Genomic DNA, 23,913 nt, shown 5'->3' with positions numbered 1-23,913 from the left:
CTTAACCCTCCTTATTATTCTGTGTTCTCAGTTGGTTCGACTATGCAATGAAGGAGCTCGGAAGATGGAAAGGACTGAAATGATGTACACCATTAATTCCCAGTTGGAATTTAAAATTAAGGTATTCTCTTATTTCTTCATGAACAGATTTATTACCGCTCGTGCTTAAATCTTATGTAAATAGAGAGAGATAGTTGAGGGCAACAAAGAAGATAGGAATTTGCTTTTCAGAGAAGGGCCATAAATTGATTGGAGGGGGACTGGACTTGCTGAGGCAGTCGCAGAAGTTCCAGGCAGCTCTGCTCTTGCTTATGGTCACCAGATAAAGTTGCCTTTCTCCAGGCCACAAGGTTAGATTTATGTAACTAGCACATTCCCCCACCCCCACCCCCAAATTTAGGGAAAAGGATAATAAAAAAAAAAAAAAAAAAAAAAGAACTTTTAGAATGGAAAGGTGATTTCTTTACTCTTCTCAGATTGTCCTGCAAAACAGAAACAAAATCCCATGAATTGTAGCACATGTTCTCCTAAATTAGGTAAAGACACTCCTCTTCCAGTTTGCAAAAAAAAAGATTGTTAGTGGAGTTTTCTTTTCAAATTTGTTTTTCTTCCATAATTCTCTTTTGGATATGTGCTCCCTCTTACTGCTTGTATGATACTGCTTAGGAGTGGATGACGGGATGTATAAAGAAGAAAATGACCCTGAATGGCAAATCTAGGTCATAGTCTTTCGTGGGCTCACAACTGAGTTCTTAATGGAAGTGAGCGCTCACGATTGTGCTTCTATTTTATTTTGTAACTTGTAAATTTAATTAAGCAACTTAAAGGGCTAGTTGTATTTTTTTCATAGTAAAAGTGCTCCTAAATTGTGTGGTGGATATGCAGTGCGGTGGTGGATCAGCATTTCATGGTCTTATGCAGAGAGGAGATTCTCTGCCTTGCCGTTGCAGTTGGAAGGCCACTGGTACAGTATAGCTGTGTGCTTTTATTTTATAAATGAGGAAAATAAAGCCCAGAGAATACTTAATTGTTAACGGGGTCACTGGGCTAGTGGTGGTAGAATCAAGCCGAGGGCCCGTATGTCCTGACTTGCAGATCAGTGTCACCTCTTTCACCAGAACATCCTGACTACAACAGTTTAGATGCAGGAATGTGACAGATAATTCTTAGAACAGAAGATGATGTGTACTTGTGAAAAACACACATGCACTTTGTTATAATGGCTTTCTACAGAAATTTATTGCAATTTCCAAACCCATCTTTCCTCCATCCCTCAAAAAGAAACTTGTCCTTGTCTGTAATTTGTTTCTAAGTATTTTAGAAAATATATCTAGACATCAAAAGTTTTTTATCTCCTCCTTTTTAAAGATTATAAATTCCTAACCACTTTGATTTTTAAAGATGATAAATCCCTTCCCTAACCATTTTTCTTTTTTTTTTCTTCACTGAAAATCAGTTGGCTTAAGCTATCTTTAAGCTCTATTTCTCTAGAACCCCAAATTAATTTGTAATTGAAAAATGCTTACCCCAAGGGTCCTTAAAAAGAAACGATTAAAGAAACGATTAACATCAGTTGGGTTCATGAATTTCGGGTTCTTTGTTTTCTTTTGGTTCAATGATTAAAATATTTGCAAGCCTACAGGAAGATATTTTATGTTTAGATTTACAATGAGGCACTTAATTCAGACTACTTAGGAATACTAATAAAATCTGAGGATCTCATTTCCATAACACTTTATGGACAACAGTAGACATTTTTATGCAGTTCATTTTAAAGACGAGAAGATAGATGTCCGAAGAAGTCAAATGTTTTGTCCTAGCACATGTGTTGTGTCAACTAATTTTGTGAGCACTTTCTCTGTGGAAGGCAGCCAGAAAACCAAAACCTCATCCCTGCCCTCAGGGAACTTACAGTCTAATAGGAGACCAGGGAAGTACAGAGGAGTTGGCAGCCTCTGCAGCTGTCGCTGTAGATGGAAGACAACTGAGAACACTCTCTCCTTTTTTTTCAATTTTTTTTTTAGAATTTAGTGATTCATCATCACTTACATACAACACCCAGTGCTCATCACGACACGTGCCCTCCTTAATGCCCATCCCCCATTTACCCCATCCCCTACCCACATCCGCTCCAGGAACCCTCAGTTTGTTCTCTATAGTTAAGAGTCCATTTTATGGTTTGTCTCCTACCCTCCTCTTTTTTTTTTTTTTTTTTTTTTGAGAACATTCTCCATGGGAAGGGGTGGTCAGCCCTACCTGTGAGGCATACAGGGTTGGGGAGCTCATAGCAGTCAGGTAAGGCTTCATACCAGAGGTACGTTTGAGCTGAATCTTGAAAGGTGAGTTAGGAAGGGTCTTCTAGAAGTAAAAGGTAGGAACAAATGCACAGGGCATGGCTTCAGCTGCTGTAGCCCAGCAACTGTATGTGTCCAGTGTGGACGGGCATGAGGTGCAGGGGGAGCAAGGCAGAGCCAAGCAGTAAACAACAGCTCACGTGGGGGGCCTTGTGTCCTAGAGGAGCTGCTGAGCAAGGTCAGTTGGGAGCCACTGAAAAGTTCTAAGCAGGGAAGCGACACTTTAGCAATGGGAAAGGCCTTTTGAACTTATTCCAAATCCAGAAGTCATTAAAAAAATAGTGTAAGTTCATTTATATGAAAAATTTTAAAAATTTCTCTATAGAAGGGAAAAATAAGACATAAAAAAGTAAAAAGAGAAATAGCAAACTGGGAAAGTATTTGCACCTCACATATAGACGAGAGGTTAATATCTTCAACGTGTAAGCTCAAAGAGATAAGAAAAAGTTAAGGAAAAAAAAACCATTAGCAAATTGCAGATTAGAAATCAACTCCACCATCTACTAGCTGTATGAGCTTGGCCATTGCTTTATGTCTTAGTTTTCTGAATCTTAAAATGGGACCGATAATAGTACTTTCCCTCAGGGGGTTATTGTGAGGATTAAATTAATTACTAGACCTAAGGGACTTGGAACAGATCTGCTTGATAGTAAGTAAGCAAGTAGTAAATATCTTTCAGATTCTTTGTCAGAATAGCTTCATAGGCCCGCTAGGCATGTTGCAGAGGGATGAAGAGCTAATAGAATGTGAAACTGTTTAAACAGATTAGACTTTTCATCCAAGAACCTTGGCAGGAAGAAGGAAGTGAGGGCTGTGGAGAAAAAGTTGGTCACCAAACTAAGATCAGACACCAGTTTGTGCCTCAAACCCAAGTGTGTTTTCCACTAGACCCCAGCTTTCTCTAAAAGTTGCCTGCACGGAGTTGGGGAGGGTTATTTTCTTTTTTGTCTTATAATGGAAAGTTTGGCCTTATGAATAAGCACATGGGGAAATTGAGGACTGCCGGGCTATACCATGAGCCATAAATTAAGTGTAATGGAGTGGGGTGGTGTATTGGTGGGTGGATGGGTTTCCTGGTCATTATTTGGGCACCTTGCTAATAAGTAGAAGTCTAAGATATAGCAGACAAAATGCAGAACTCTGAGGTATTAAAAAGTCTGTGCATTGTGGAAGACAATTTAGTGGCTTCTCAGAAAATTAATAGGATTACCGTATGACCCAGCAGCTCCACTTCTAGGTATATACTCAAGAGAATTGCAGACGGTCATTCAAATAAAAGTTGTATGCGAATGTTCATGGCAGCACTATTCATAATTGCCAAAAAAGTGGAAACGACCCCAATGTTCATCAAGAAAAGAGGTGAATTGATAAATAATATGTGCTACATTCATACAGTAAAGTAGGGTTTAGCCATAAAAAAGGATTGAAGTTCTGATACATGCCACCATTTGAGGGGCCTGTATTATCTAATTCTGTTGATATGAAATGTCCAGAATAGGCAGATTAATGGGGTTAGAAGGTAGATTACTGGCTGCCAGGGCCTGGGTGGGGGAGGGGAGGGCAGAATGGAGAGTGACTGCTTACTGCTTATGGGGTTTCTTTTATTTATTTATTTATTTATTTAAATTCAATCAGCCAACATATAGTACATCATTAGTTTCAGATGTAGAGTTCAGTAATTCATCAGTTGCCTATAATACCCAGTGCTCATCACATCACATGCCCTCCTTAATGCCTATCACTCAGTTACCCCCTCCCCCCACCCACCTCCCCTCCAGCAACTCTCACTTTGTTTCCTAGAGTTAACAGTCTCTCTTGGTTTGTTTCCCTCTCTGATGACTTCCTGTTCAGGTAATGAAAATGTCCTGGAGTTAGGTGGAGATGATCATTGCACTGCACTGTGAATGTCCTAAAAGTTACCAAATTACATGTACACTTTAAAATGGTTAAATGATTAATTTTATCTTGACTAAAAAAATTATTCTTCAGCAGCTCTTCTTTGTCTCACTGGCCTATAATATTAGTTAAGTTTTATGCTGCAACTAGTTTTCTAGGATGCTACTTAACACAAAAAAGAACGAAAAGTCTTTTCTCCATGGGACTTATTTCAGGACTTTTAAGGATATATTTTTATTTGTGCATTTCTTTTCTAGTGTTGGTTCTATTCAGAGTTTCTTAACTAGGGGAGATCATTTATTCCACCGTGGATTGTTTGGATTCTTTTCTTTGGTCATTTTAATAGTTTCTTCTTAAAAAACAAACAAACAAACAAACACTATTGAAATGAGTTTAATCACCTAATAATAAATTTGGAAACAACAAACATTTAGAATACCAGATTTTTGCTTTCAAAAAAAGCACTGACATCTTGAAAACTGCTGTCGATTTTAGATCTTCTATTAGAAATTTATTTTTGCCTTGTGGAATATGAGGAATCCATAAAAATTGATCTAGTTAAAAAAAAAAAAAAGCTTAAAAGACTTCTTCCCCCCTTCTCCTAAACCAAGAACAGTTGTAGGGTGGCATGTCTACTGGACCTTAGCCACAAGACTGCCCTTGGTTTATCCTAGGCTGACAAGCACTAGCAAGATAGCACTGTGTTCTCTAATTGTAGCCCTTCCACAGAACCAAACCGGACACATAATCCCTTGTGGTGACCTCCGGGGTGGGATGGTAGGGCCCTCCCGACTTATCTAAGCATCTCTCTCTCTGTCATCTGCCTTTTAAGTCTCAGCCATCCCAGTTGGACAATCGTTTGATTTGAGATTTGGGGGCTGGAAACTCCATGAACTCCCTTAATAGCCAGCTTTGAAAGTTTGAGGTCAGCCGTAATCTTTCATCTTCCTTTTTAAACCTTCAGGAAAATAGTCTATAACTGATGAGCAACCTCCTAATAAAAGTCACTTTATAAAATTAAAAAATATATATATATGTGTGTGAAATCCTTTCTTAGCTTTCATATTTCCTCTCTAGTATTCTCAGTTTCCTCTAGCTATTTTTAAATCACTGTTCCCTGAAAAGGATGGCCTTTGGTACTATTACAGCTATTTTTTGTGTGCCCAAGACCTTTTGCTTATTCTGTGGATACAGTTTTTAAAATCAGATTTTTGGCAGTAGCATTTCTGATAACTTAAAAAAAAAAAAAAAAGAACTCCTAAGGATAAGGATTATTCTGTGGTTTTGAGAGTTTTTCAGTTGGAAACTGGGCACTGAATAAAGAAAAAACACTATGTAATTCCTTGGATACAGCCTTTTCTATGAGGTTAAGATGGATTATTTTGAAAGAGCGTTGTTTGCACAGCCAGAAAGTGGCCTGATGCTTTCAGGGATGAATTTCCATGAGGAAACACTGCTTCAAACTTAAGAACAGGTGTTCTCCAGAATATGGCTAAGTAAATAATCAGTAGACAAAACATAGTTTATGGGGAGTTTTTCCTGTTGAATAAAATCTTTTTAGTTGATAAAGTGGATGCAGACTTTTCTGTTTCTTGTTAACTACAATTATCGGGTTCTATCTTGTGATATTTAAAATAGCAGCAGTTGATATTGATAGATTTCCTTTTGAGGCTTTTCTTTTTTAAGTGACTCCCTGTCCATCTTTTGAGAGTTACAGAAGGGTAATAATTTTGGGCTGACCCGATAATATTTTCTCACTGAGTTTTTGTTGTCATATAGGCAAGTTAATAGTTTATTATATTGGAAAATAATTGTTCTTTTTTCATTTTCTCTTGGAGAATGCACTCTATATTTCACTGTTATATACTTATAAAATAATGATGTATACCATGACATGTGTTGTTTGTTTAGATGTGAGTTTTAATTTTCCCTTCAATACTCTTAAGAGGACTTTCATTTGGCTTCGTACACTGAGTTTTTCTCCTTCGATAGCCTTTTCCTCTAGTCTCCTCTTCCCGGTGGTTGGTAAAAAGAGGTGAGTTGACAGCCTATGTGGAAGACACCGTGCTTTTCTCAAGAAGGACATCTAAACAGCAGGTCTACTTCTTTCTCTTTAACGACGTGCTCATTATCACCAAGAAGAAGAGGTAAGCCATTTTGTGATATGCTGGTTGTACATCCAGTTTTAAAGCTCTGTAATTCAGATGTCTTTTACGGTTGATTATCCTCTAAAAGCTTGTGATGTTAGATGTGTAGTTTCCACATGTGGAATCATAGTAGCATCCATGTTTCACTTTCTTTAAATTACATAGCCAGTTGAGACTCAAATCATTCCAGCCAACCTCTGTCGAGCTTAAAAGTGCACAAGCCACCCTTCTGAGCATTTTACACATGTATATCATTGGATTCTCATGACATCCCTGGGGAGGTAGCGCTCATATTATTCCCCATCAGCATTTTTCACACTTCTGCCATAGAATTTTTGTATAAAACAGATAAAAGTTGCTCCAGTTGAGAACAAGCTGGGATGCAACTCGAGTGTTTGTAACTTAATTTAAAACCCACTGCTCTTAATGGTTGCTGGTCTTGAAAGTCTCCCTGTGACTGCACAATGAGAGCGGTATACCAGTACTTCCTTCTGAAGGGGATAAAGTCAATCATCTGGCAGAGTGTTTCACACACAGACGTGCGTGCACGCATGAGCGCGCCCACACACACGCTCCCCTCAGCTCTTTCTTTTTTTTTTTAAAGATTTTATTTATTTATTTGACAGAGAGAGACATAGCAAGAGAGGGGAACACAAGCAGGGGGAGTGGGAGAGGGAGAAGCAGGCTTCCCACGGAGCAGGGAGCCCGATGCGGGGCTCGATCCCAGGACCCCAAGATCATGACCTGAGCCGAAGGCAGACCCTTAACCATCTGAGCCACCCAGGCGCCCCAGCTCTGTCTTTCCTTAGGGAACATTCTTCATCAAGTGTACTCAGTGGCTTGTAGGATTGCAGAGTATTTTTTTTACTGGCCCTTCATAAATATTCCAAATCTTTTCTAGAATATGAACTTAGAGAAACAACATAAATCTGGTTTTTTTTCCACATAGGAAGGCAATGATGGTGGGCTGAATTGCTGGCATAAAATAGGTGTAAGGGTAGTTCATGGGGTACAGTTTAGATAGACAAGGTGAAGAGAATCAAGGTAACAGGACTTCATGAATGTATAAAATAAATGTACAAATTTATCATGAGATAGTTTAAATTCTACTTCTGAGTTGCTGACATTTTAGCTTGACAATTCAAGCTAAATTGAAACAGAGTATGAACTTTTCTTTTTGCTCCTTTTAATCAGACTGTATTATGAATTATTTCAGCTGCTTGGCTGTCCAGCTGAAATGAAAATTATGTATGGTCTACCCTGAAAAGCCATAATACGACTGTGATAAATACATAAAGATGCTGATTACTGTTTTTCATACTTAGGAAAATAGTGTTGTCATAACTTCAAGAAGAAATTATTTCTCTTACCTGAGACAGTTTCAGTAGTTCCAGTAGCTAAGTAAATTTGATAAATAAAAATTGGAGAGGGATTATAATTTTGTATTTTTATATTTATTTGGTTTCCTATGAGATAGTATGTTTCTTTGGCTTTCTTTGAGATGTTTTGTTTCAGGAGAAAGTAATTATATATGACTCTTCAAATGCCATTACTCTGGACTTTTAACATCTTCCAGCTGTTGAAATATTTGTTCTGTCTCAATGGACCAAAGGCTGTAACTAAACTTTTCATTTTCGTGATAAAATACATGTTGACAGGATGAAGCCAATTTTAAATATAAATCTAGCTTTGATTAGGATGTCTTCAGTGAGTTCATGAAAACATTAAGGGTATTTAAACCAGTATAGTACAACTTTTATCCTTGAACTTGCATAGAACTACCCAATAACTACAGACTTTTTGAACTTGAGAATTAAGGTATATGCTATTCTACTTAGCCGTGTACTTTGCCCTCCACAGCAGATTTTGTCATTATATGTGTGTTGCTTTCCTAGCTCTCCCACTTTTATTTGCTCAGGCTATGTTTGAACTTGTATTATTAGTAAATGAAAGAAAAGAAAATAGACAGCTCCAACGAAGAGGGCAACCTGGGTACCTATCTTTGCCTTTACCAAAACTGGGATTTTTTTTTTTTTTCCCCCTTACCAATGAGCTCATCGTATTTCTAAGGTGCTCTTGACTAGGAAAATAGCATTGAAGGCTCAAGTCGTTTATGACCTGAATACATGGTGAGGGTGACAAGCAGACCACAGAGACTTGATAAACAGGCTCGGTTAAAAATGTATAGTATGCGCAGCCGTATTTACACTGTAGCTTCAAGGAGGCAACTGCGAATGCTTCGCATGCCAGAGGCAGCAGCGAAGGAGATACACCAGCTTTGAAGAAGGCAGTAATTTAGGCTTGGCTGCGAGGTGCAGATAAAGGATAATTACCTGTGCCAACTCTGGAGGGCCGATCCAGCCACCCACTGCCTAATTGTAATTCCAGGGTTCAGCCAAGGGGCTTACCTCCTGGGTCTGCGGTGGGTTTCAGCTTCAGGGAGGCTCCTGGCTACTGGGGGAGACTGCTTGGGAGGGCAGTTACTCTTCCTCCTCCGACCCAGTCTGGCAGCTGGTTTATGCTGAGCACGTTCCACAGATGACTGGGTGTGTGGCCACCTCGGCTCTGCGCTGTGTCTGTTAGCGCAAGTGCTTATGGAGCTGGTGGGGACCGTGGGGCTGTCTTCTAGGACAGGGATTTCCCCCCTTTTTTTAGAATATTAGAAGAAGTTTCAAGTCTCCATTAGCTCTGAGCTGGTTTCGGGTCGCTGCATTAATAGTCTCTTCTATCAAACTTCTGAAGGATATGTGACCCGTTAGACTCTTCTGGATGAGAAAGTGAATTCTTTCGTAGTTGAAGCTTTGACAGCAGTTTAGGTGGGTACTTCTAGAGCAGAGTTCTCTCCTCGGCACTCTTTTTTTTTAAGATTTTATTTATTTATTTGAGAGAGAGAGAGCAAGTGCCAGGGGAGGGGGGAGGGAGGGGAAGAGGCAGAGGGAGAAGCAGGCTTCCCGCAGAACAGGGAGCCTGATGTGGGGCTCGATCCCAGGACCCTGGGACCATGACCTGAGCCTAAGGCAGACGCTTAACGACTGAGCCACCCAGGCCCCCCTCGCCTTGGCACTCTTGAGGCCTGACAGTTCTTTGTTGTGGGGGCTGCCCTGTGCTTTGTAGGGTGTTTTAGCAGCATCCCTGGTCTCTACCCACTATTTGCCAGTAGCCTCTCCTTCTCAGTTGGGACAAACAAAAATGTCTCCAGACATTGTTGTATGTCCCTTGGGGAGGAGCAAATTGCCCCCATTTGAGAACCACTGCTAACAGTGATGTCAGACTGTTAATGAGTACTGCCTTCAGAATAGGGGGGATGTGCAAATGTATCAGACCTGACACAGCACTAACAGTAGTATTGTAATAGGGGAACAGACTGCCACGTTATACTCCTAGATTAATGAATAGTAACTTATTTATGCCTAGTAATAACTTATTTATAATTATCCATTACAGTGCACAGACCATACCCCATGTCCAACCTTAGGGACCAAGTACTGTTGTGTCCAGTTCTGAAAGGTGAAAACTGAATTCAAGACCTAAATAGGTTCAGACTCTCAAAAGCCTTATTTTGTAAGGTAGTCAACCGCCCATTCTCCTTTAGTGCCTTCGATCTGGCTTAAATCTTCCCTCCCAATTTCTTCTGAAGCAAAAAGCGGTTCCCCCTCTGTTAGTTTTTTTCAGCTGCTATAGCAAAGTCTCACAAACTGAGTGGCTCAAGACAATAGGAACGGATTGTGCCCCAGTTCTGGAGGCAGTGGTCCAGAATAAAAGTATTGGGGGTATAGCTCAGTGGTAGAGCATTTGACTGCAGAATAAAAGTATTCGCAGGGCCATGCTCCCTCTGAAGTCTCTGGAGAGAATCCTGCCTCACTCCTTCCAGCTCTTTGTGGCCCCTGGGATTCCTTGGCTTCAAGGAGCATAACTCCAATCTCTGCCTGTCTTCATATGGCATTCTTCTCTCCGTGTCTCAGTGTGTCTCGAAATCTCTCTCTCCTTATAAGGACACCAGTTACTGGATTTAGGACCTACTCTACCCCAGGATGATCTCACCCTAACTTGATTACATCTGCAAAGACCATATTTCTAAATAAGGTCACATGTACAGGTACCAGGGGTTAGGACTTTAGCAGACTTTTGGAGGACACAGTTCAACTCACTACCCTCCCCCAACCCATCACCACTGTTAAAGTATGATTATGATCACATAATGAATAAATGTGTTTAAGAAAAATGTCTTAAGCCAGTTGTAGAACACACCATTTTTTAATCAACATTGACTGATGCCGTTCTTCATAATTTTGGAATGTCATCTTGGTCATGTGACTTGAACACCTCTATTTGGAGGGCTCATAGGTTACCTTCATCTGTATCTTCTCCTTCAGACCTGTTCCTTCTCCAGTGTCTCTCCCCTCCTTTGTTAAAGCCACCTCCATGCATCCGGTTGTTCCACAATAAACCCAAAAGACTACTTTGGCTCTGTGTACTCGTTGCGCTCCCCTGTCCAGCCAGTCACGGGTCTCTTAGGCTGCCCCTGAAATTGCTTCTCTCCTCTTACATTGCCAGGGCCCTTGTGGAGCCACCTTGAATTTACCTGTGAGACACCTAACTGGAGTCATACCACCATCCCTCCATCCACTTGACATTACACAGCAGAATGTAAAAATATGCTTTTTAAAGGACACATTTAGGGGCGCCTGGGTGGCTTAGTCGTTAAGCGTCTGCCTTCAGCTCAGTTCATGATCCCAGGGTCCAGGGATCGAGCCTGGTTGACAGGCTCCCAGCTCAGTGGGAATTCTGCTTCTCCCTCTCCCACTCCCCCTGGTTGTGTTCCCTCTCTCACTGTCTCTGTCTCTGTCAAAAAATAAATTAAAAAATCTAAATAAATAAATAAAAGACACATTTACTCAGGCCATCTCTTGCAAATGGCCCTTCCGTGGTCCTACCTTGTACTTAGCCTCACTGAACCACCTTTCTAGCCACCAGGACCCGACACATCATTCTTTGCCTGAATTCTCTCACTTCGCCACTGACCCAGTCCACCCAAGCCTTTTCTAGCCAAAGTCCTTTTTATTCTTGAGGTCTTAGATGAATTGGCACACCCACTGGGAGTTCTTAATCCAGTCCTCGGTAGTGGGTTCATTTCTGTTGCTTTATGGTCCCATAAAACCCTGTACTTTCTCTGCCATAACATTTGTGTTACTATGTGTTCATGTCTGTCTTGTTGACCTTTGTATCCTTAGTGCATAGCCCAGCGATCTGGCCCATAATGATCATTTATAAATGTCTGTTGAATTTGAACCAATTGTGGAAATATAAACAGTTTGAGTGAATGCATTACTCAAAGGGCAGACCCCCTCCTTCTACTCCCAAGCTAAAATTTCTTAGAATTCTCCTTTATTTTTAAAGGATGTGATTTTTGTATTCTGCTCCATTATATATTAATTTTGGATTAATTTTGGCAAAAACAAATCTGGACCTTTGTTCATCATGTGGCTTATCATATTTCCGGAGTTTTACCTATAAAGTTATCCATAAGTGCCACATAACCTCAATTTCCAAAACATTTAGGACCATATTTGCAAAAACTCTGCTCTACAGAGGAAGTATTTTTAGGCCTGCTTTTATTTTGTCCTGTTGTTGTCAACTAATGTTTTGAGCTGCAAGTAAAAGTCTCATCATACTAAAGGGTTTAAGCAATAAAACTGGTGAATCATCACACACACAAAACAAGAAGTCAGGTGAGCTTGGGAAACTCTCCATCTCCATTTCTCTTTGGTAGATTCACTGTTGGATCACTTAGGAAAGCTTTTGGCTGTATATAACAGTTCCCAAATAACAGTGACTCAAATCCTCCAGACAGTTACTTCTCTCTGCAAAGATGTGACGATGCGGGGGCAGTCTGGGCCCCGTGGTCACAAGCAGCCCAGCCCTTGTCCATTCTTCAGCTGCAGTGTGCTCTGTCGGCTTTTTGGCCCCATGCAGATAGCTTCATGGTGGCAGATGGCTTCTGCAGATCCAAGCATCATGGTTTCATTCAAAGACATAGGGAGGCAAGGCTGAGAAACAGAGGCTGACAAAGGGGCTCTTCCCGCAAGTGGCTTTTCTTTCTCTCTCTCTTTTTTTTTTTTATCAGCAGAGGAAAGCCTTTCCCAGACAATCCCCTGAAGACTTCTTATGTCTCATAGGTCAGTCATGGGTCCCAAGACTTGTCATCATAGGGGAGGCTGGGAGCGCTGGCTTGTGACCAAGGGGAACAGGCGAGCCGGGATTGTTTGGGTTGAGCCGGGATGCATCCCCTGAGGCTGGACACAATGGGACGTGGTAGACCAGAAGCAGGGGAGGCTGACAGCTGATTAGATTGCAGAGAGTTCCTGCCACGACCAGGAAATCATCTTTTCCACAGAGCACTAATTAACATACAAGTAGTTTGGGAGACCAAAAGAACTCGGTAAAAGAGCTCGTGCTTGCCTTTAGGATGACCGCGGGGAAGGGGGTGGGGCCTTAGTTTCAAAGAAGCCGGAAGTGATTGGAGATTTAGACCCTACTTTAGTTTGGCTGGCGCTAGTCGTCCAGCTGTGGTTCACGTGAGAGTCTTGTCGGTAGTGCTTTTTTGTTCCCGCCGGCCGAGACGTGTCCTTCCGCACGTTTGGAGCACCCAGATTCATGGGCCTGGTCTGGGGGTTGGGCATCATACCGAAAGAATGCAGAAATCTAGTCTAGTCTTGTCTGCAACAGTAAGTGTATCGTGTTCTGGTTTGTTTTTTTCCATTCTTCTGCTGAATTCTCCACCCACAAACAATGTAACCATGATGTTTTCAGGTATTCCCTGCAGATGAGTAGGAATAGTAATGGTGATGATAAGAACCCATATTACAGAGCATGTACAGTGTGCCATTAACAGTGCTCAGAGTGCATATGCAACATACCATCGAGTTGTCATAGCAACCTAGTATTCGTAGTATTTCCATTTAATGGCTGAGGACCCTGAGGCAGAGAGAGAGAGTCTCTTTTTCGAGGTCTCACAGCAAAGCCAGGATTCTAATCTGAGTTTCTGACTCCACAGCCCTCTCTCTAAACAATTTCTTTATGCTTGTTCTTTTTTTTTTTTTTTTTAAAGATTTTATTTATTTGACAGAGAGAGACACAGCAAGAGAGGGAACACAAGCAGGGGGAGTGGGAGAGGGAGAAGCAGGCTTCCCGCGGAGCAGGGAGCCCGATCCCAGGACCCTGGGATCGTGACCTGAGCCGAAGGCAGGCACTTAACGACTGAGCCACTCAGGCGCCCCTATGCTCGTTCTTTTTTAACTTCATTTTTTTAGACTGTTTTCAACTTTCCCCCACCCTGTAATATCATTGGGAAAAATAGCCTAGAAACTTGCACCTTTTTTGTTTGTTTTGATAAACACCTTTACTGATTGTAGGAGAAAATTAGAACCAGTACCAAATTGCACTTGCGAGCTTTCCTCTGCCTTTGGATAATCTAGCGTCAGAGGGTAGGGAAGAGTTTCCTTTTCATAACATTTCCTTCCTGAAGACATTTAAGGCCGTAGATTGCCACTTCCTGATTCCTCGTTCCATAAATGTTATATAGACTGACATAACTTGAACTCTGAGACACATTACAAATCCTCAGGGTTTTAAAAAAGGATTTTCTATAATAGATTACTGCCGGATCATTATCATAAGTTCAGGAATTTAAGTTAGAACTTGAGTTTTCCCAAGTAGTTTGAATGCCCAGTGGCTTAAAACTGCACAAGCTCTTTGGAAAGGGTTCATGGCCTGGCTTGATCCCATTTAGAGTTTTTCCATTTTGAAGGTTTTCCTACTATAGAAAGCTGAAGTCACCTGACACTGTCTCTCTTCCTCTGCAAGGTAAACTTCTTCCTTGGGAAATTAACTTTAAGAGAATCTTGGAAAGGCCATAAGATTCTCTTACTCAAAGCACTTGTATTCCTGGAACATAAACCTTGGTTATTTCTGACCACTGGTGGTTATCGGTTTCTAAATTCAAGATGGTGAGATAGGGTAGGAGAGCCACGAGAACCCCACTGCTTTTCTTCTCATCCTCTTTTTCTCTGGCTGCCGCACATACCCTTGATTCCTCTAATGTCATGAGCAGTTTGGGGATCCGTTCCTCTAGTCCGTAGGAAGAGTTGACCTTGCTTTTCAACGCCGAAAGCTGTGGTGGCTGAGACGCACAATATTGTGTCTGGGGTCAGGTAGAACTGGGCTCAAATCCTGACCATGTCATCTTGGGCAAGTTACTGTTAATCTTTTAGAGCGTCGGTAGTCTCATCTGTAAAGTGGGTTTAACAGTTCATCTTCCTCATGGAATTTCTGTGAGAATTAAATGAAATAATGCACATAAACCTCTTAAGACAATGAATAGTCCCTGCTAAGTGACTGATACATGCTGAGTATCAGTATTATTCCTGGTATTATCTCTCTGTCTTTAAAGATCTTGGCACAAATCAAGTTATTGCCCTTCTGCTTCTAGCTTATTTTATAGTTTTAAAAAATGGCTTGAAACCTTTGGTCAGCGCTACACATCTGAAGGTTGTGCACTCTGGGGTCAGACCTGATTTATGGCCCCTGATATATGACCTTAGGAATAAATGTGTTTAACTCAATGCCTCTCCCTCTCCGTCCATATCAGACGGCAAGTGAGTGAGCGATAACCATTGATCTACTTTTGTTCTTTTATAAGTTGGTGGGAATCACGTGTACGCTTTTGTAGTAGCAATTCTCTTGCAACATCCCTTACAACTGATTAGGAGACAGTATGACTTTGTGGCTGAAAAAAGTGAATTCAGCATATTTTTCCCTTTCATTCAAGGCAGTCAGTGGAAGGAAACCTGAATGTGAGGTTTACTTAGTAATTTGTAGTAATCCTGTTACCAACTTAAGAAGCTGCCTACCTGTTCTTCAGAGCTTGTTTAGTTCTGGTTATGCCAGGGAGAAAGCCTCAGTAAGGTGCTAATAGCCTCTCAGCCTTGCCCATCTCCCCTTTTCAAGGGCCACGGGTTCAGGGCATCCTACGCGCAGTCCCGGTCCCGGGTTGCAGAATCTGGAGATGATGAGAGGAAGGAGGCCTTTCTAGTCCTGTGATGGGTCACTAGCTGTATTTTTTGGTGACAGTGAATCACATCAGATCCTTATCTTACCAACAAATGTGGTCCTTATAACTATTTGTTATATTGTTGACAAAGAAATAGGAAGCCTGCGGCGTGTGTGTTAGCTTCAGAATTATTTTGAGGAACTGAACAAGTAAGTCTGTTTGAAATCAGTTTCTGGATAAATATCTTGCTTTGTTTTGTTGGAGTGCTTGCCAAACTATGATTTTCTTGACCTAGGTATTTAGCTTAAGTCATGCTTAGTCCACTTGCCCATTTGCAAAGTGCCTATAATTATCAAGCCTTTAACAAAATGTCAGGCAATCGGAATGCATGATCTGTCAGGAAAATTAAAAATAACAGCTAACATTTACTGGTTGTGAGCCAGGCATGATTGTAAGAGCTTTCCGTGCAACAAAATAATAAATATGTTATCTTACTTAACCCTCCCAACAATCCAAGGAGATTGGTATTTTTATTCCCATTTTACAGATGAGAAAACACAGACAGGGTCAGTAACTTGCTCAAGATCACGGTGAGTAAGTGATAAATTGGGATTCTTACCAGACATTCTAAATTATGTCTCTACTCCTATGTATTATACTGTACTTCATTACTTTAAGATTGTACAGCACTTAAATAAAAACTTGTTTGTATTATTCTGAAACCAACCTTTAAAATTGAAATCAACATCTGTCGTGTGACATAGTGTTTCAACCTCTTAACTCAAAATCAATTTCAATACAGACCAATAGTCTTTATCCCAGAAATGTTAACTAGAGTATCTTTATTCTCGTTAAGCACAAGATCAAATGTGGGGATTTAAAAATCATGTTTTCAGAAGGGGAAGAGAAATTGAAATCTGCACAGGAAGAATTCTTACACATGTCTTGAAGGAAAGTAGAAAGAATCTCCTTTGATCTTATAAAACCTCCTCAGGTCCTGTGGATCAGCACACTGGGAGAATGGCGGAGCCATTAAAAATCCCTCAGGGAAAAGCAAGGGGCTGGGAGAGGATCTTGGAGAGTGACCCAAAAGAAGGATGACTTAGAAATGTCACAGAGACATTAGAAGAGGAAGATAGAGTTTCAGGATGTCACAGGGGCTCAACATCATCAAATTTTGTAGATGTTAAGGAGAACAGTGCTGAAATTCAGGTCATTGGATTTGGTGGGGTGCTGGGCCGTGATGGCCTTGGGGATGAGTTTCACCAGCATGTAGGGACAGGGTCTGAAAAAAACAAAAAATGCAGGCAGCTACTAGCTCAAGAGACATTTGTCTTGGCACCGGCCAAGTAAATGTTTTTCAGAACCGGGAACCTGAGTTCACGTTTTAAACAAAGTCTCTGGAAAGGGCGTTACTGCACAGGTAAAAAAATAAACATCACTATTTTGATATATTCAGAAAATCATGTTGTTTTGGATAATTCTTTTTTTTTTTTTTAAGATTTTTTATTTATTTATCTGAGAGAGAGAATGAGAGACAGAGAGCACGAGAGGGAAGAGGGTAGCGGGGGAAGCAGACCCCCTGCTGAGCAGGGAGCCCGACGCGGGACTCGATCCCGGGACTCCAGGATCATGACCTGAGCCGAAGGCAGTCGCTTAACCGACTGAGCCACCCAGGCGCCCCCTGGATAATTCTTGATAGCATCTTTTCTTCTAAATTTAACTCTTTATGAAAGGAAGAATTGGAGGTGCTGGTTGGGTTTCCACCTGTCGGATTTGGGCCATAAAAGAAAATTCCAGAACAACGCCATGGTCGAATGTGAGACGACTCACCGTGAAGGAAGACCGGCCTTCACAATCCAAGCCTTCCCCTCACCTCGCCCATCACATCTTTCCTTTCCCGTGTCTGGCTCCATCTTGGTCAACCAGCCTATTTCCCATTCCTGGTCGTCGTCCTTATTATGTACTTAAAGTAATATGTTTGCTAATGAGGGTTAGGGTGGACTCTCCCGAAGGTATTTGCATGTTTAAAAGTACCCCCCCCCCGCAAGTCACAAGGGAAGCCCTGATGGGTCTGTGCCCAGGAGAAAGACCTGCTCTGTCACCACCTCTTCTTTATGACTCTTAATGTATCCAGAGCTTGGGTCCAAGGAAACATCCTGGTTACTGAATGAGATTGGGATCCAAACTTCTTTATTTTTCAAATGCTTCTTCCGATGTTCCAATATTATTTGGTGACTGACCTGTTCATTCCCCACAGATTTGAAATGTCACCCATACTATGTCCTAAATTCCCAAATGTGTTTTGGCCAATTTGTGAGCCCACTGTTTCGTTTCACTAATCCATCTGTCAGCTCATGCCCCAGACACAGTCTTGGAATTACTGTAGTTTTACAGTATGCTTTTAATATGGCCTAAGGCTGGATCACTCCATTCTTTTTCATAATCCTTCTGACTGTGCTTACATGTTTATTTTTTGTATGGTTTAGAATCAAGTTGACTATTCCCCCTCTTCACCACATACCAAAAAACCCTGTGTGTACTTCTTTGGGATTGTGATAAAATTAGATTTTGATTCAGTAAGAATTGATACCTCTATAGTATCAAACTTTCCTATCCATTCAGGCCTTCTTCTGAAGTACCAGGAGGCTGTTTTCATATTGCAGAAACCTGTTAGGTTTAATCCTAAATATTGTATGGGTCTTGTGGCTATTATAAATAAGATGACTTCGTCTATTACATTTTCTAACCAAGTGTCATTCATATATAGGAAAGCGTTTTTTTTTTTAACCCAAACACTTTGTTGAATTCACTCTCACTTTGTAATATCTTTTCAAACAATGATGTCATCTGCAAATAACCAGTTGTTTGTAGGGTGAAAAAAATTCCACTGTGCAATAGTCACTTCAGCTGTACCCTCACATATCCACACACACGATGCATTTATTATTCTTTAAGTTTTTCTTTACAGGCTTGGCTTGTAAAGTACTTCAAACGTATAGAAAATTATCAAGCACTAAGATACCTATCATCCAGATTGAACAGATACTAACTTTTTGCATGTTACTGTCAGATCATTCCTCCTTAAACAAAAAAGCCTGGTGTAGTACTGCAGACACATCTACAGTGTCTCCATCCCATCTTCCTCCTCCTCCTCCCCAGAGTAAGTCCCGCGCTGAGGCTGGAGTCTGACATCCTGCACTCACTCACTAATGCACGTGGTTGTATGTGGTTGTGGTGTTTTAAAAATGTGTGCATGTTGTCTGCAGTTGTAACATGCTGTCCTGATTGAAAAGTAATAAATATCTGCCCATTATGAAAAATTTCAACCTTTAGAGAAATCGATGGGACAGAAAGTTAAAAGTGATCCATAAGAATCTTTTTAAGAAAGTCGCTATTCGCAGTAAGGTATATGATGTTTTAACCCACGCCGTGAGGTTGCCTAGAGTAGGATCAAACGCTATCTGAAGTGCCTAACGAAAGAATGCCTTCCTCAGGGAAGAATAATTGAGGTATGTGTTTACCACCATATCCTGTTCTCTACAGAGAGTTCTCGAGCTCAGTTAAAAAAAAAAAGAAAGACAAGAATCTCAGCAGAGGTTACTAGGACTTTAGGTAGGTTTCAGCAGCATCACTGTTTACGCCACAGAACAACAGGCTTCTATAGATTTGATTGCTGCACCTGACAGGGCCCACGGCCTGCACAAAGCAGACGGCCTTGACGCACAGCTGCCAAACTTGGAGCACATATAAGACAATCAGAGGAAGTCTACGTATAAACTTCTCCATGCAAGGAAAGGTGGTTTTTCCATTTGCCTTTTTCTGAGCAATTTAACTTCCTAATTACATGGTCCAAATTGTTCCAGAGACTGTGTAAACCATATGTTTGTTAAATGCTAGAGACAAACACGGGGAAGTCTGATTAGCATCAGCTTCCCTCAGGAAAGGGGTTTCTTTCCCAAGCCCGGCTGAGGCTGCGTTATCCTTATGGGACGTGGCTGAGTAAGCAGAGGAGGGGGATAGTTTGTAAGTAGCTGCATCTGGCTGTGGATTCTCCCCTCTTCCTTCTGCTGAGGCACATATTTTAACCCAGAGTTATCCTTTGGTTTTAACATGAGCAAGTAGGTGCTGCCTGACATCAGCAGAATGAATTTCATCTAGTATTTCGCAGATTCGGAGAGGAGAAAATAGGATTATTTTGAACCTTTATGAGGGTGAGTGTGTGAGTGTGTGTGTGTGGGAGAGGACGAACATGCTAGCAAAGAGGGAGTTGCTTTTTCATTTTTGTCCCGTTGGGTTTGAACAGTAGAGGGTGAGGATAAATAATCAATTTATTTCACTACCGTTAAATGAAATTAAGGTGTTTATTTAAAGAGAAGTGAAGAAGTTGTAAACATTATTGTGTAATGAACAAGTTTGCAGGTCTAGATGAAATAATGGTATTGGATGATTGTTATTGAATCAGTTAAACAAACAAACAAACAACAACAAAGACATGTTTCCTGTGTCCTGTTTTGGATGCAGAAATCCAAACAGTGGGACAAGTTCCCTGTTTGGCCATAGTCAATGACACAGATGTGCAGATGCATAGAAGCGGATACCTTGAGGTGAACTCACAGAGCTATAAATAAAGTGGCTACAGTTCGTCTTCCCCACTGGACATTTGAGAGGACAACAGGCAGAAATGGGGTCACCCACAGTCACCCCAGCTCTTAATGGTGTTGTGGTTGTCATTGCTTAAGAGAACAATGGAAAAAAAAAACAAAACACTCTTTTTCTGGCCTTAATTGCCCCCAGGAGACAAAGATTCAGAGCATTAATGAAACACACTGGCGGATATTGTTTTCCAAACACTGGGGAAAAGAGGAACTCAGAAAGTCAAGAGGAAAAGAAAGACTGAACTAGTTTATTCATGCTAGTTCACGTAGCCTTCCTGTGGCCTCTTGGTCTTGGATTCTAGTGGGGACTACCAAATAGGTAGAACCATGTTATGCTGGAACTTGAGTCATCTTGAATGATGGCTTTATGGCATAAACATTCCTTTGCCTTTTATTTCTTTGGAACTATGAAGAATACGTGTGCAATGTCATTGGTTAGGGCACTGCCTAAATACCCATGTACACTACGTTAGGATGCTTGGATTTCTCTGTTTGAGCAAACAGAATTATTTTTAACTGGAAATGGGTGTCTTTGACTGACAGGTCATCTTGTTTAACTTGTGAGTTGGACCAAAAGATTCAGAGGAACAGAAGGAGCATGGTAACAAAGAAGCCCTCATTCATCTTGTTCCTTCTCTTGTTTTTGATGTTGTCGAGGTTTTGCTTTTGGTTTTTTGCTTTTGTGTTTTGTGGTTTGGTGTTTATCCTGAGTCCTGAGCTGTTAAATCGATGTTTAAGATATCTAGACAACAATATAAACTTTTCCTGCTCTGCCAAAAGTTGACTGCTTTGTTTCTGGTAAATCTGGCCTTTAAAAAATACAACCTGGAGAGCCTGGGTGGCTCAGTCGATTAAGCAGCCAACTCCTGATTTCAGCTCAGATCATGATCTCGGGGTCGTGGGATTAAGTCCACGTCGGACCCTGTGCTCAGCGGAGAGTCTGCCTGAGATTTTCCCTCTGCCCCTCACCTCCTGCTTTCTCTCTCATCCTCATATAAATTAAATATATATATATATTATATATATATATATAACCTTATTTGTAAAGTGTATTATCCGTGTATTACCCTGTTTTCTCTTTTTATAAAAGTTGTGTGAACTTTGATAAACCTTATTTTGATGTGAGAAATATTTTATATATCCTGACTATGGCTGTCTTGGTCTGTAGGCAGTTTCAGGAGAGTTTTGGAAATGATCTTGCCATGTGAACTTTCAGTTAATACAGATTATTGCCTTAGCAACAAGTTAGACCTGATCAGAAGGAAGTATTTTGCTTTTATAGATAATTGTGTTTGCTGTTTTTTGAGGGGGGTATCTATCAAATGAAATTTTGGAAAAGATTTTATAAAGTTGTCCAAGGAGAGTTACAAGGAAGTGGTTGATAGGTAGATGTGTCCACCACTGAATGAAAGAAATTCTAAGAAATCTTAAGCAAAATGGCCTATCCTGAAATTCCTAGTATAGTTGACTGGGCACAAGGAGTTTCCTTTTCTCTTAGTTTCTCTGAGTTCATACATTTGCATTTATTTTTAAATTAGGTAAATAGCCCATTTTGTTCCTAGAATATATTGCATAATCATCCATTTATTCAGCAGTTCTTTCTTGAGCTCTTCCATGTTCAGCTGCAAGGGTTATAGATGCAGGCAGAGTAGAGGGAGAGCCGGATCTAACCAGGGTTGGGATTTGCCAAGGAGATGAGCATGTATGCACGGAGTGATTAAAACTACATACCAAGAAACCCAAGCTGGGTCATTTAATAAGCATGAACGAGAGGACACGAAGGGTTTAAGGACAGGGGAAAGGTGGTAGAGTCGGTGGGCTAAAGAATCATTGGGGTTGAGGATTAGAAGAAGAAGGGAGTTGGAGAGATAGGTGGTTGGAGAGGGTGACTGACATTGGGATTACAGAGAGGTTACAGTTGATGGCAATGACAAGGTCTAGGGTCTGACGATGGTTGGGGTAGCTGAAGGAGAGAGAATAAGATGGTTGAGGAAGGGGAAGTCAAGGAACTGAGAAGCCAGGGTAATGGAAGGCTCCCCTCCATGGAAATTCAGGAAAGTCGTGTTGGGGAGAAACCGTGAGCCAGCAACTAAACTCGTAAGGGCAGATGACTCCTAACGCGTCCAGGAGTCTGTCCCTGACTTTGATTATGACATAGAGCTGGACAGCATGAGCTTCAAAGCTAAAGACTTTTTAGGAGGTGGAAGTGATCATTTTCTAGCAGCAGCAACGAGAAGCAAGGCGGCAGAGAGCCTTCGGGGAGGCCACATTTTCTAGGGAGAGCCAAATTTCTGTTAAGGCAAGAAGGTAAAAGGAGGGTTCAGGGACAAGGCTGAGGATTTATAAGATCTTGCCGGATTCCCTACATGAGGCCTATTTCCGGAGGACCCAGTAGAAGGGGTTCAGAGACCAGCTGAGGAGCTCAGAGGGTAGAGCCAGATTAGGCGTGTTCACAGTGCTACGGGGATGAGAGTCAGGGGAATGAGGAATACTGGGGATCTGGGGCAGAAGTGGGGATAGAGAAATCAGTGCTGGTGGTTTCTGAAGCAGGTGGTGACGCTGTGTGTGTTGGGAGAGAAGGACGGCTCAGGCAGACCTCTGAGGCTCTTCTTCTGTCCTGTGCCTAGTGGTTTGGAGGCTGGGAGTGAGCCCTTGTTACCCAGAGCCAGGGTAGGTTTGGGACTCCCTCTTTATTCTGTGGACAGAGGGAAGACTGGGGAAGCGTACCCATCTGAGCATTACCACTATGTATGTGTGTCTCACTTGTGATAACAGTTCCAGGATAATGTAAGATGAAAGCTAGAGCGTTTACAGTTATGTTTAATACTGCTTTTAAACCTGAGATACAATTTAGCATATTACAGAGAAATAGCCATTAACGGGTCTAATTTGGGAAGTGTATATTGATTCATAATCAGTATATATGTAATTCAGATTCCAGCTCATGTTTTAAAATAAATCATCCTCTCCCTTTCCTTCCTTCCTCCCCATCACCTTCTCCCCAAAGGTGACGGGAAAACTGACAGTGTCACAGTCCTAGCCACTGAATTGTTGACATGTTCTTTTCCCTTTTCCTTTTAGTGAAGAAAGTTACAACGTCAATGATTATTCCTTAAGAGATCAGCTATTGGTGGAATCTTGTGACAACGAAGAGCTTAATTCTTCTCCAGGGAAGAACAGTGCCACAATGCTTTATTCAAGACAGAGCTCTGCCAGCCACCTCTTTACTCTGACGGTCCTCAGTAACCACGCGAGTGAGAAAGTGGAGATGCTGCTCGGGGCTGAGACGCAGTAAGTGTGTGCGGGGACGGGGTTTCAGAATGTCTGCTCCCAGTCTTCCCTACGTCATTGCCCTGATCTAAGACTCCCTAAAAACAGTGAACAGTAGAACACAGAATAAACACTGTATTTTTTGCTGAGGACCTCCTATGCACCAAGCACTGGGTCTAGGTGCTTCGCTCAAGCTCATCTTTTCACTGTGATCCCCTCAACGTCTCGAGAGATGCACATTATTATTTTCATTTTCATGACTCCTAATGGATGCATTGTGCTTTAGGTGGTGTGCTTTTATATTTAGAGAATGGTTTCAAAATCTCTTTATTTTAATCATTGATAAAGATATGACCCATGAGCCCTGGGTAGGTGACACCTGGTAGTTTGAGTCTAGGCCATAAGTTTTCCTAGATGAGGGAGCTGAGGCCATTTTGCAATCACCTACCATCAATGAGATAGCAAAAAGCCTGATGATTTCTATCCAAAGACATACTCAGTTTGGGGAAACATTCACGAATCTACTTTCCCGTCAGAGT

At 41.4% G+C, this 23,913-nt stretch overlaps 1 protein-coding gene across 2 annotated transcripts in view; it reads left to right on the top strand.

Moving 5' to 3' along the window:
* Nucleotides 1-23,913, top strand: part of ARHGEF26 (Rho guanine nucleotide exchange factor 26) — a 123,825-nt gene that overhangs the window by 79,654 nt on the left and 20,258 nt on the right. For both annotated transcript variants that reach the window (XM_021685929.2, XM_021685928.1), the window contains exons 9-11: nt 32-121; nt 6,243-6,397; nt 23,186-23,395. In XM_021685929.2, the coding sequence (XP_021541604.1) occupies nt 32-121; nt 6,243-6,397; nt 23,186-23,395 (455 nt within the window). The remainder of the gene's footprint in view (nt 1-31; nt 122-6,242; nt 6,398-23,185; nt 23,396-23,913) is intronic.

Source organism: Neomonachus schauinslandi, chromosome 1, assembly GCF_002201575.2.
Source record: "Neomonachus schauinslandi chromosome 1, ASM220157v2, whole genome shotgun sequence".
Lineage (NCBI taxonomy): Eukaryota > Metazoa > Chordata > Mammalia > Carnivora > Phocidae > Neomonachus > Neomonachus schauinslandi.
Note: the sequence above shows the minus strand (reverse complement) of the source record. Positions and strands in the feature narration are given on the sequence as shown.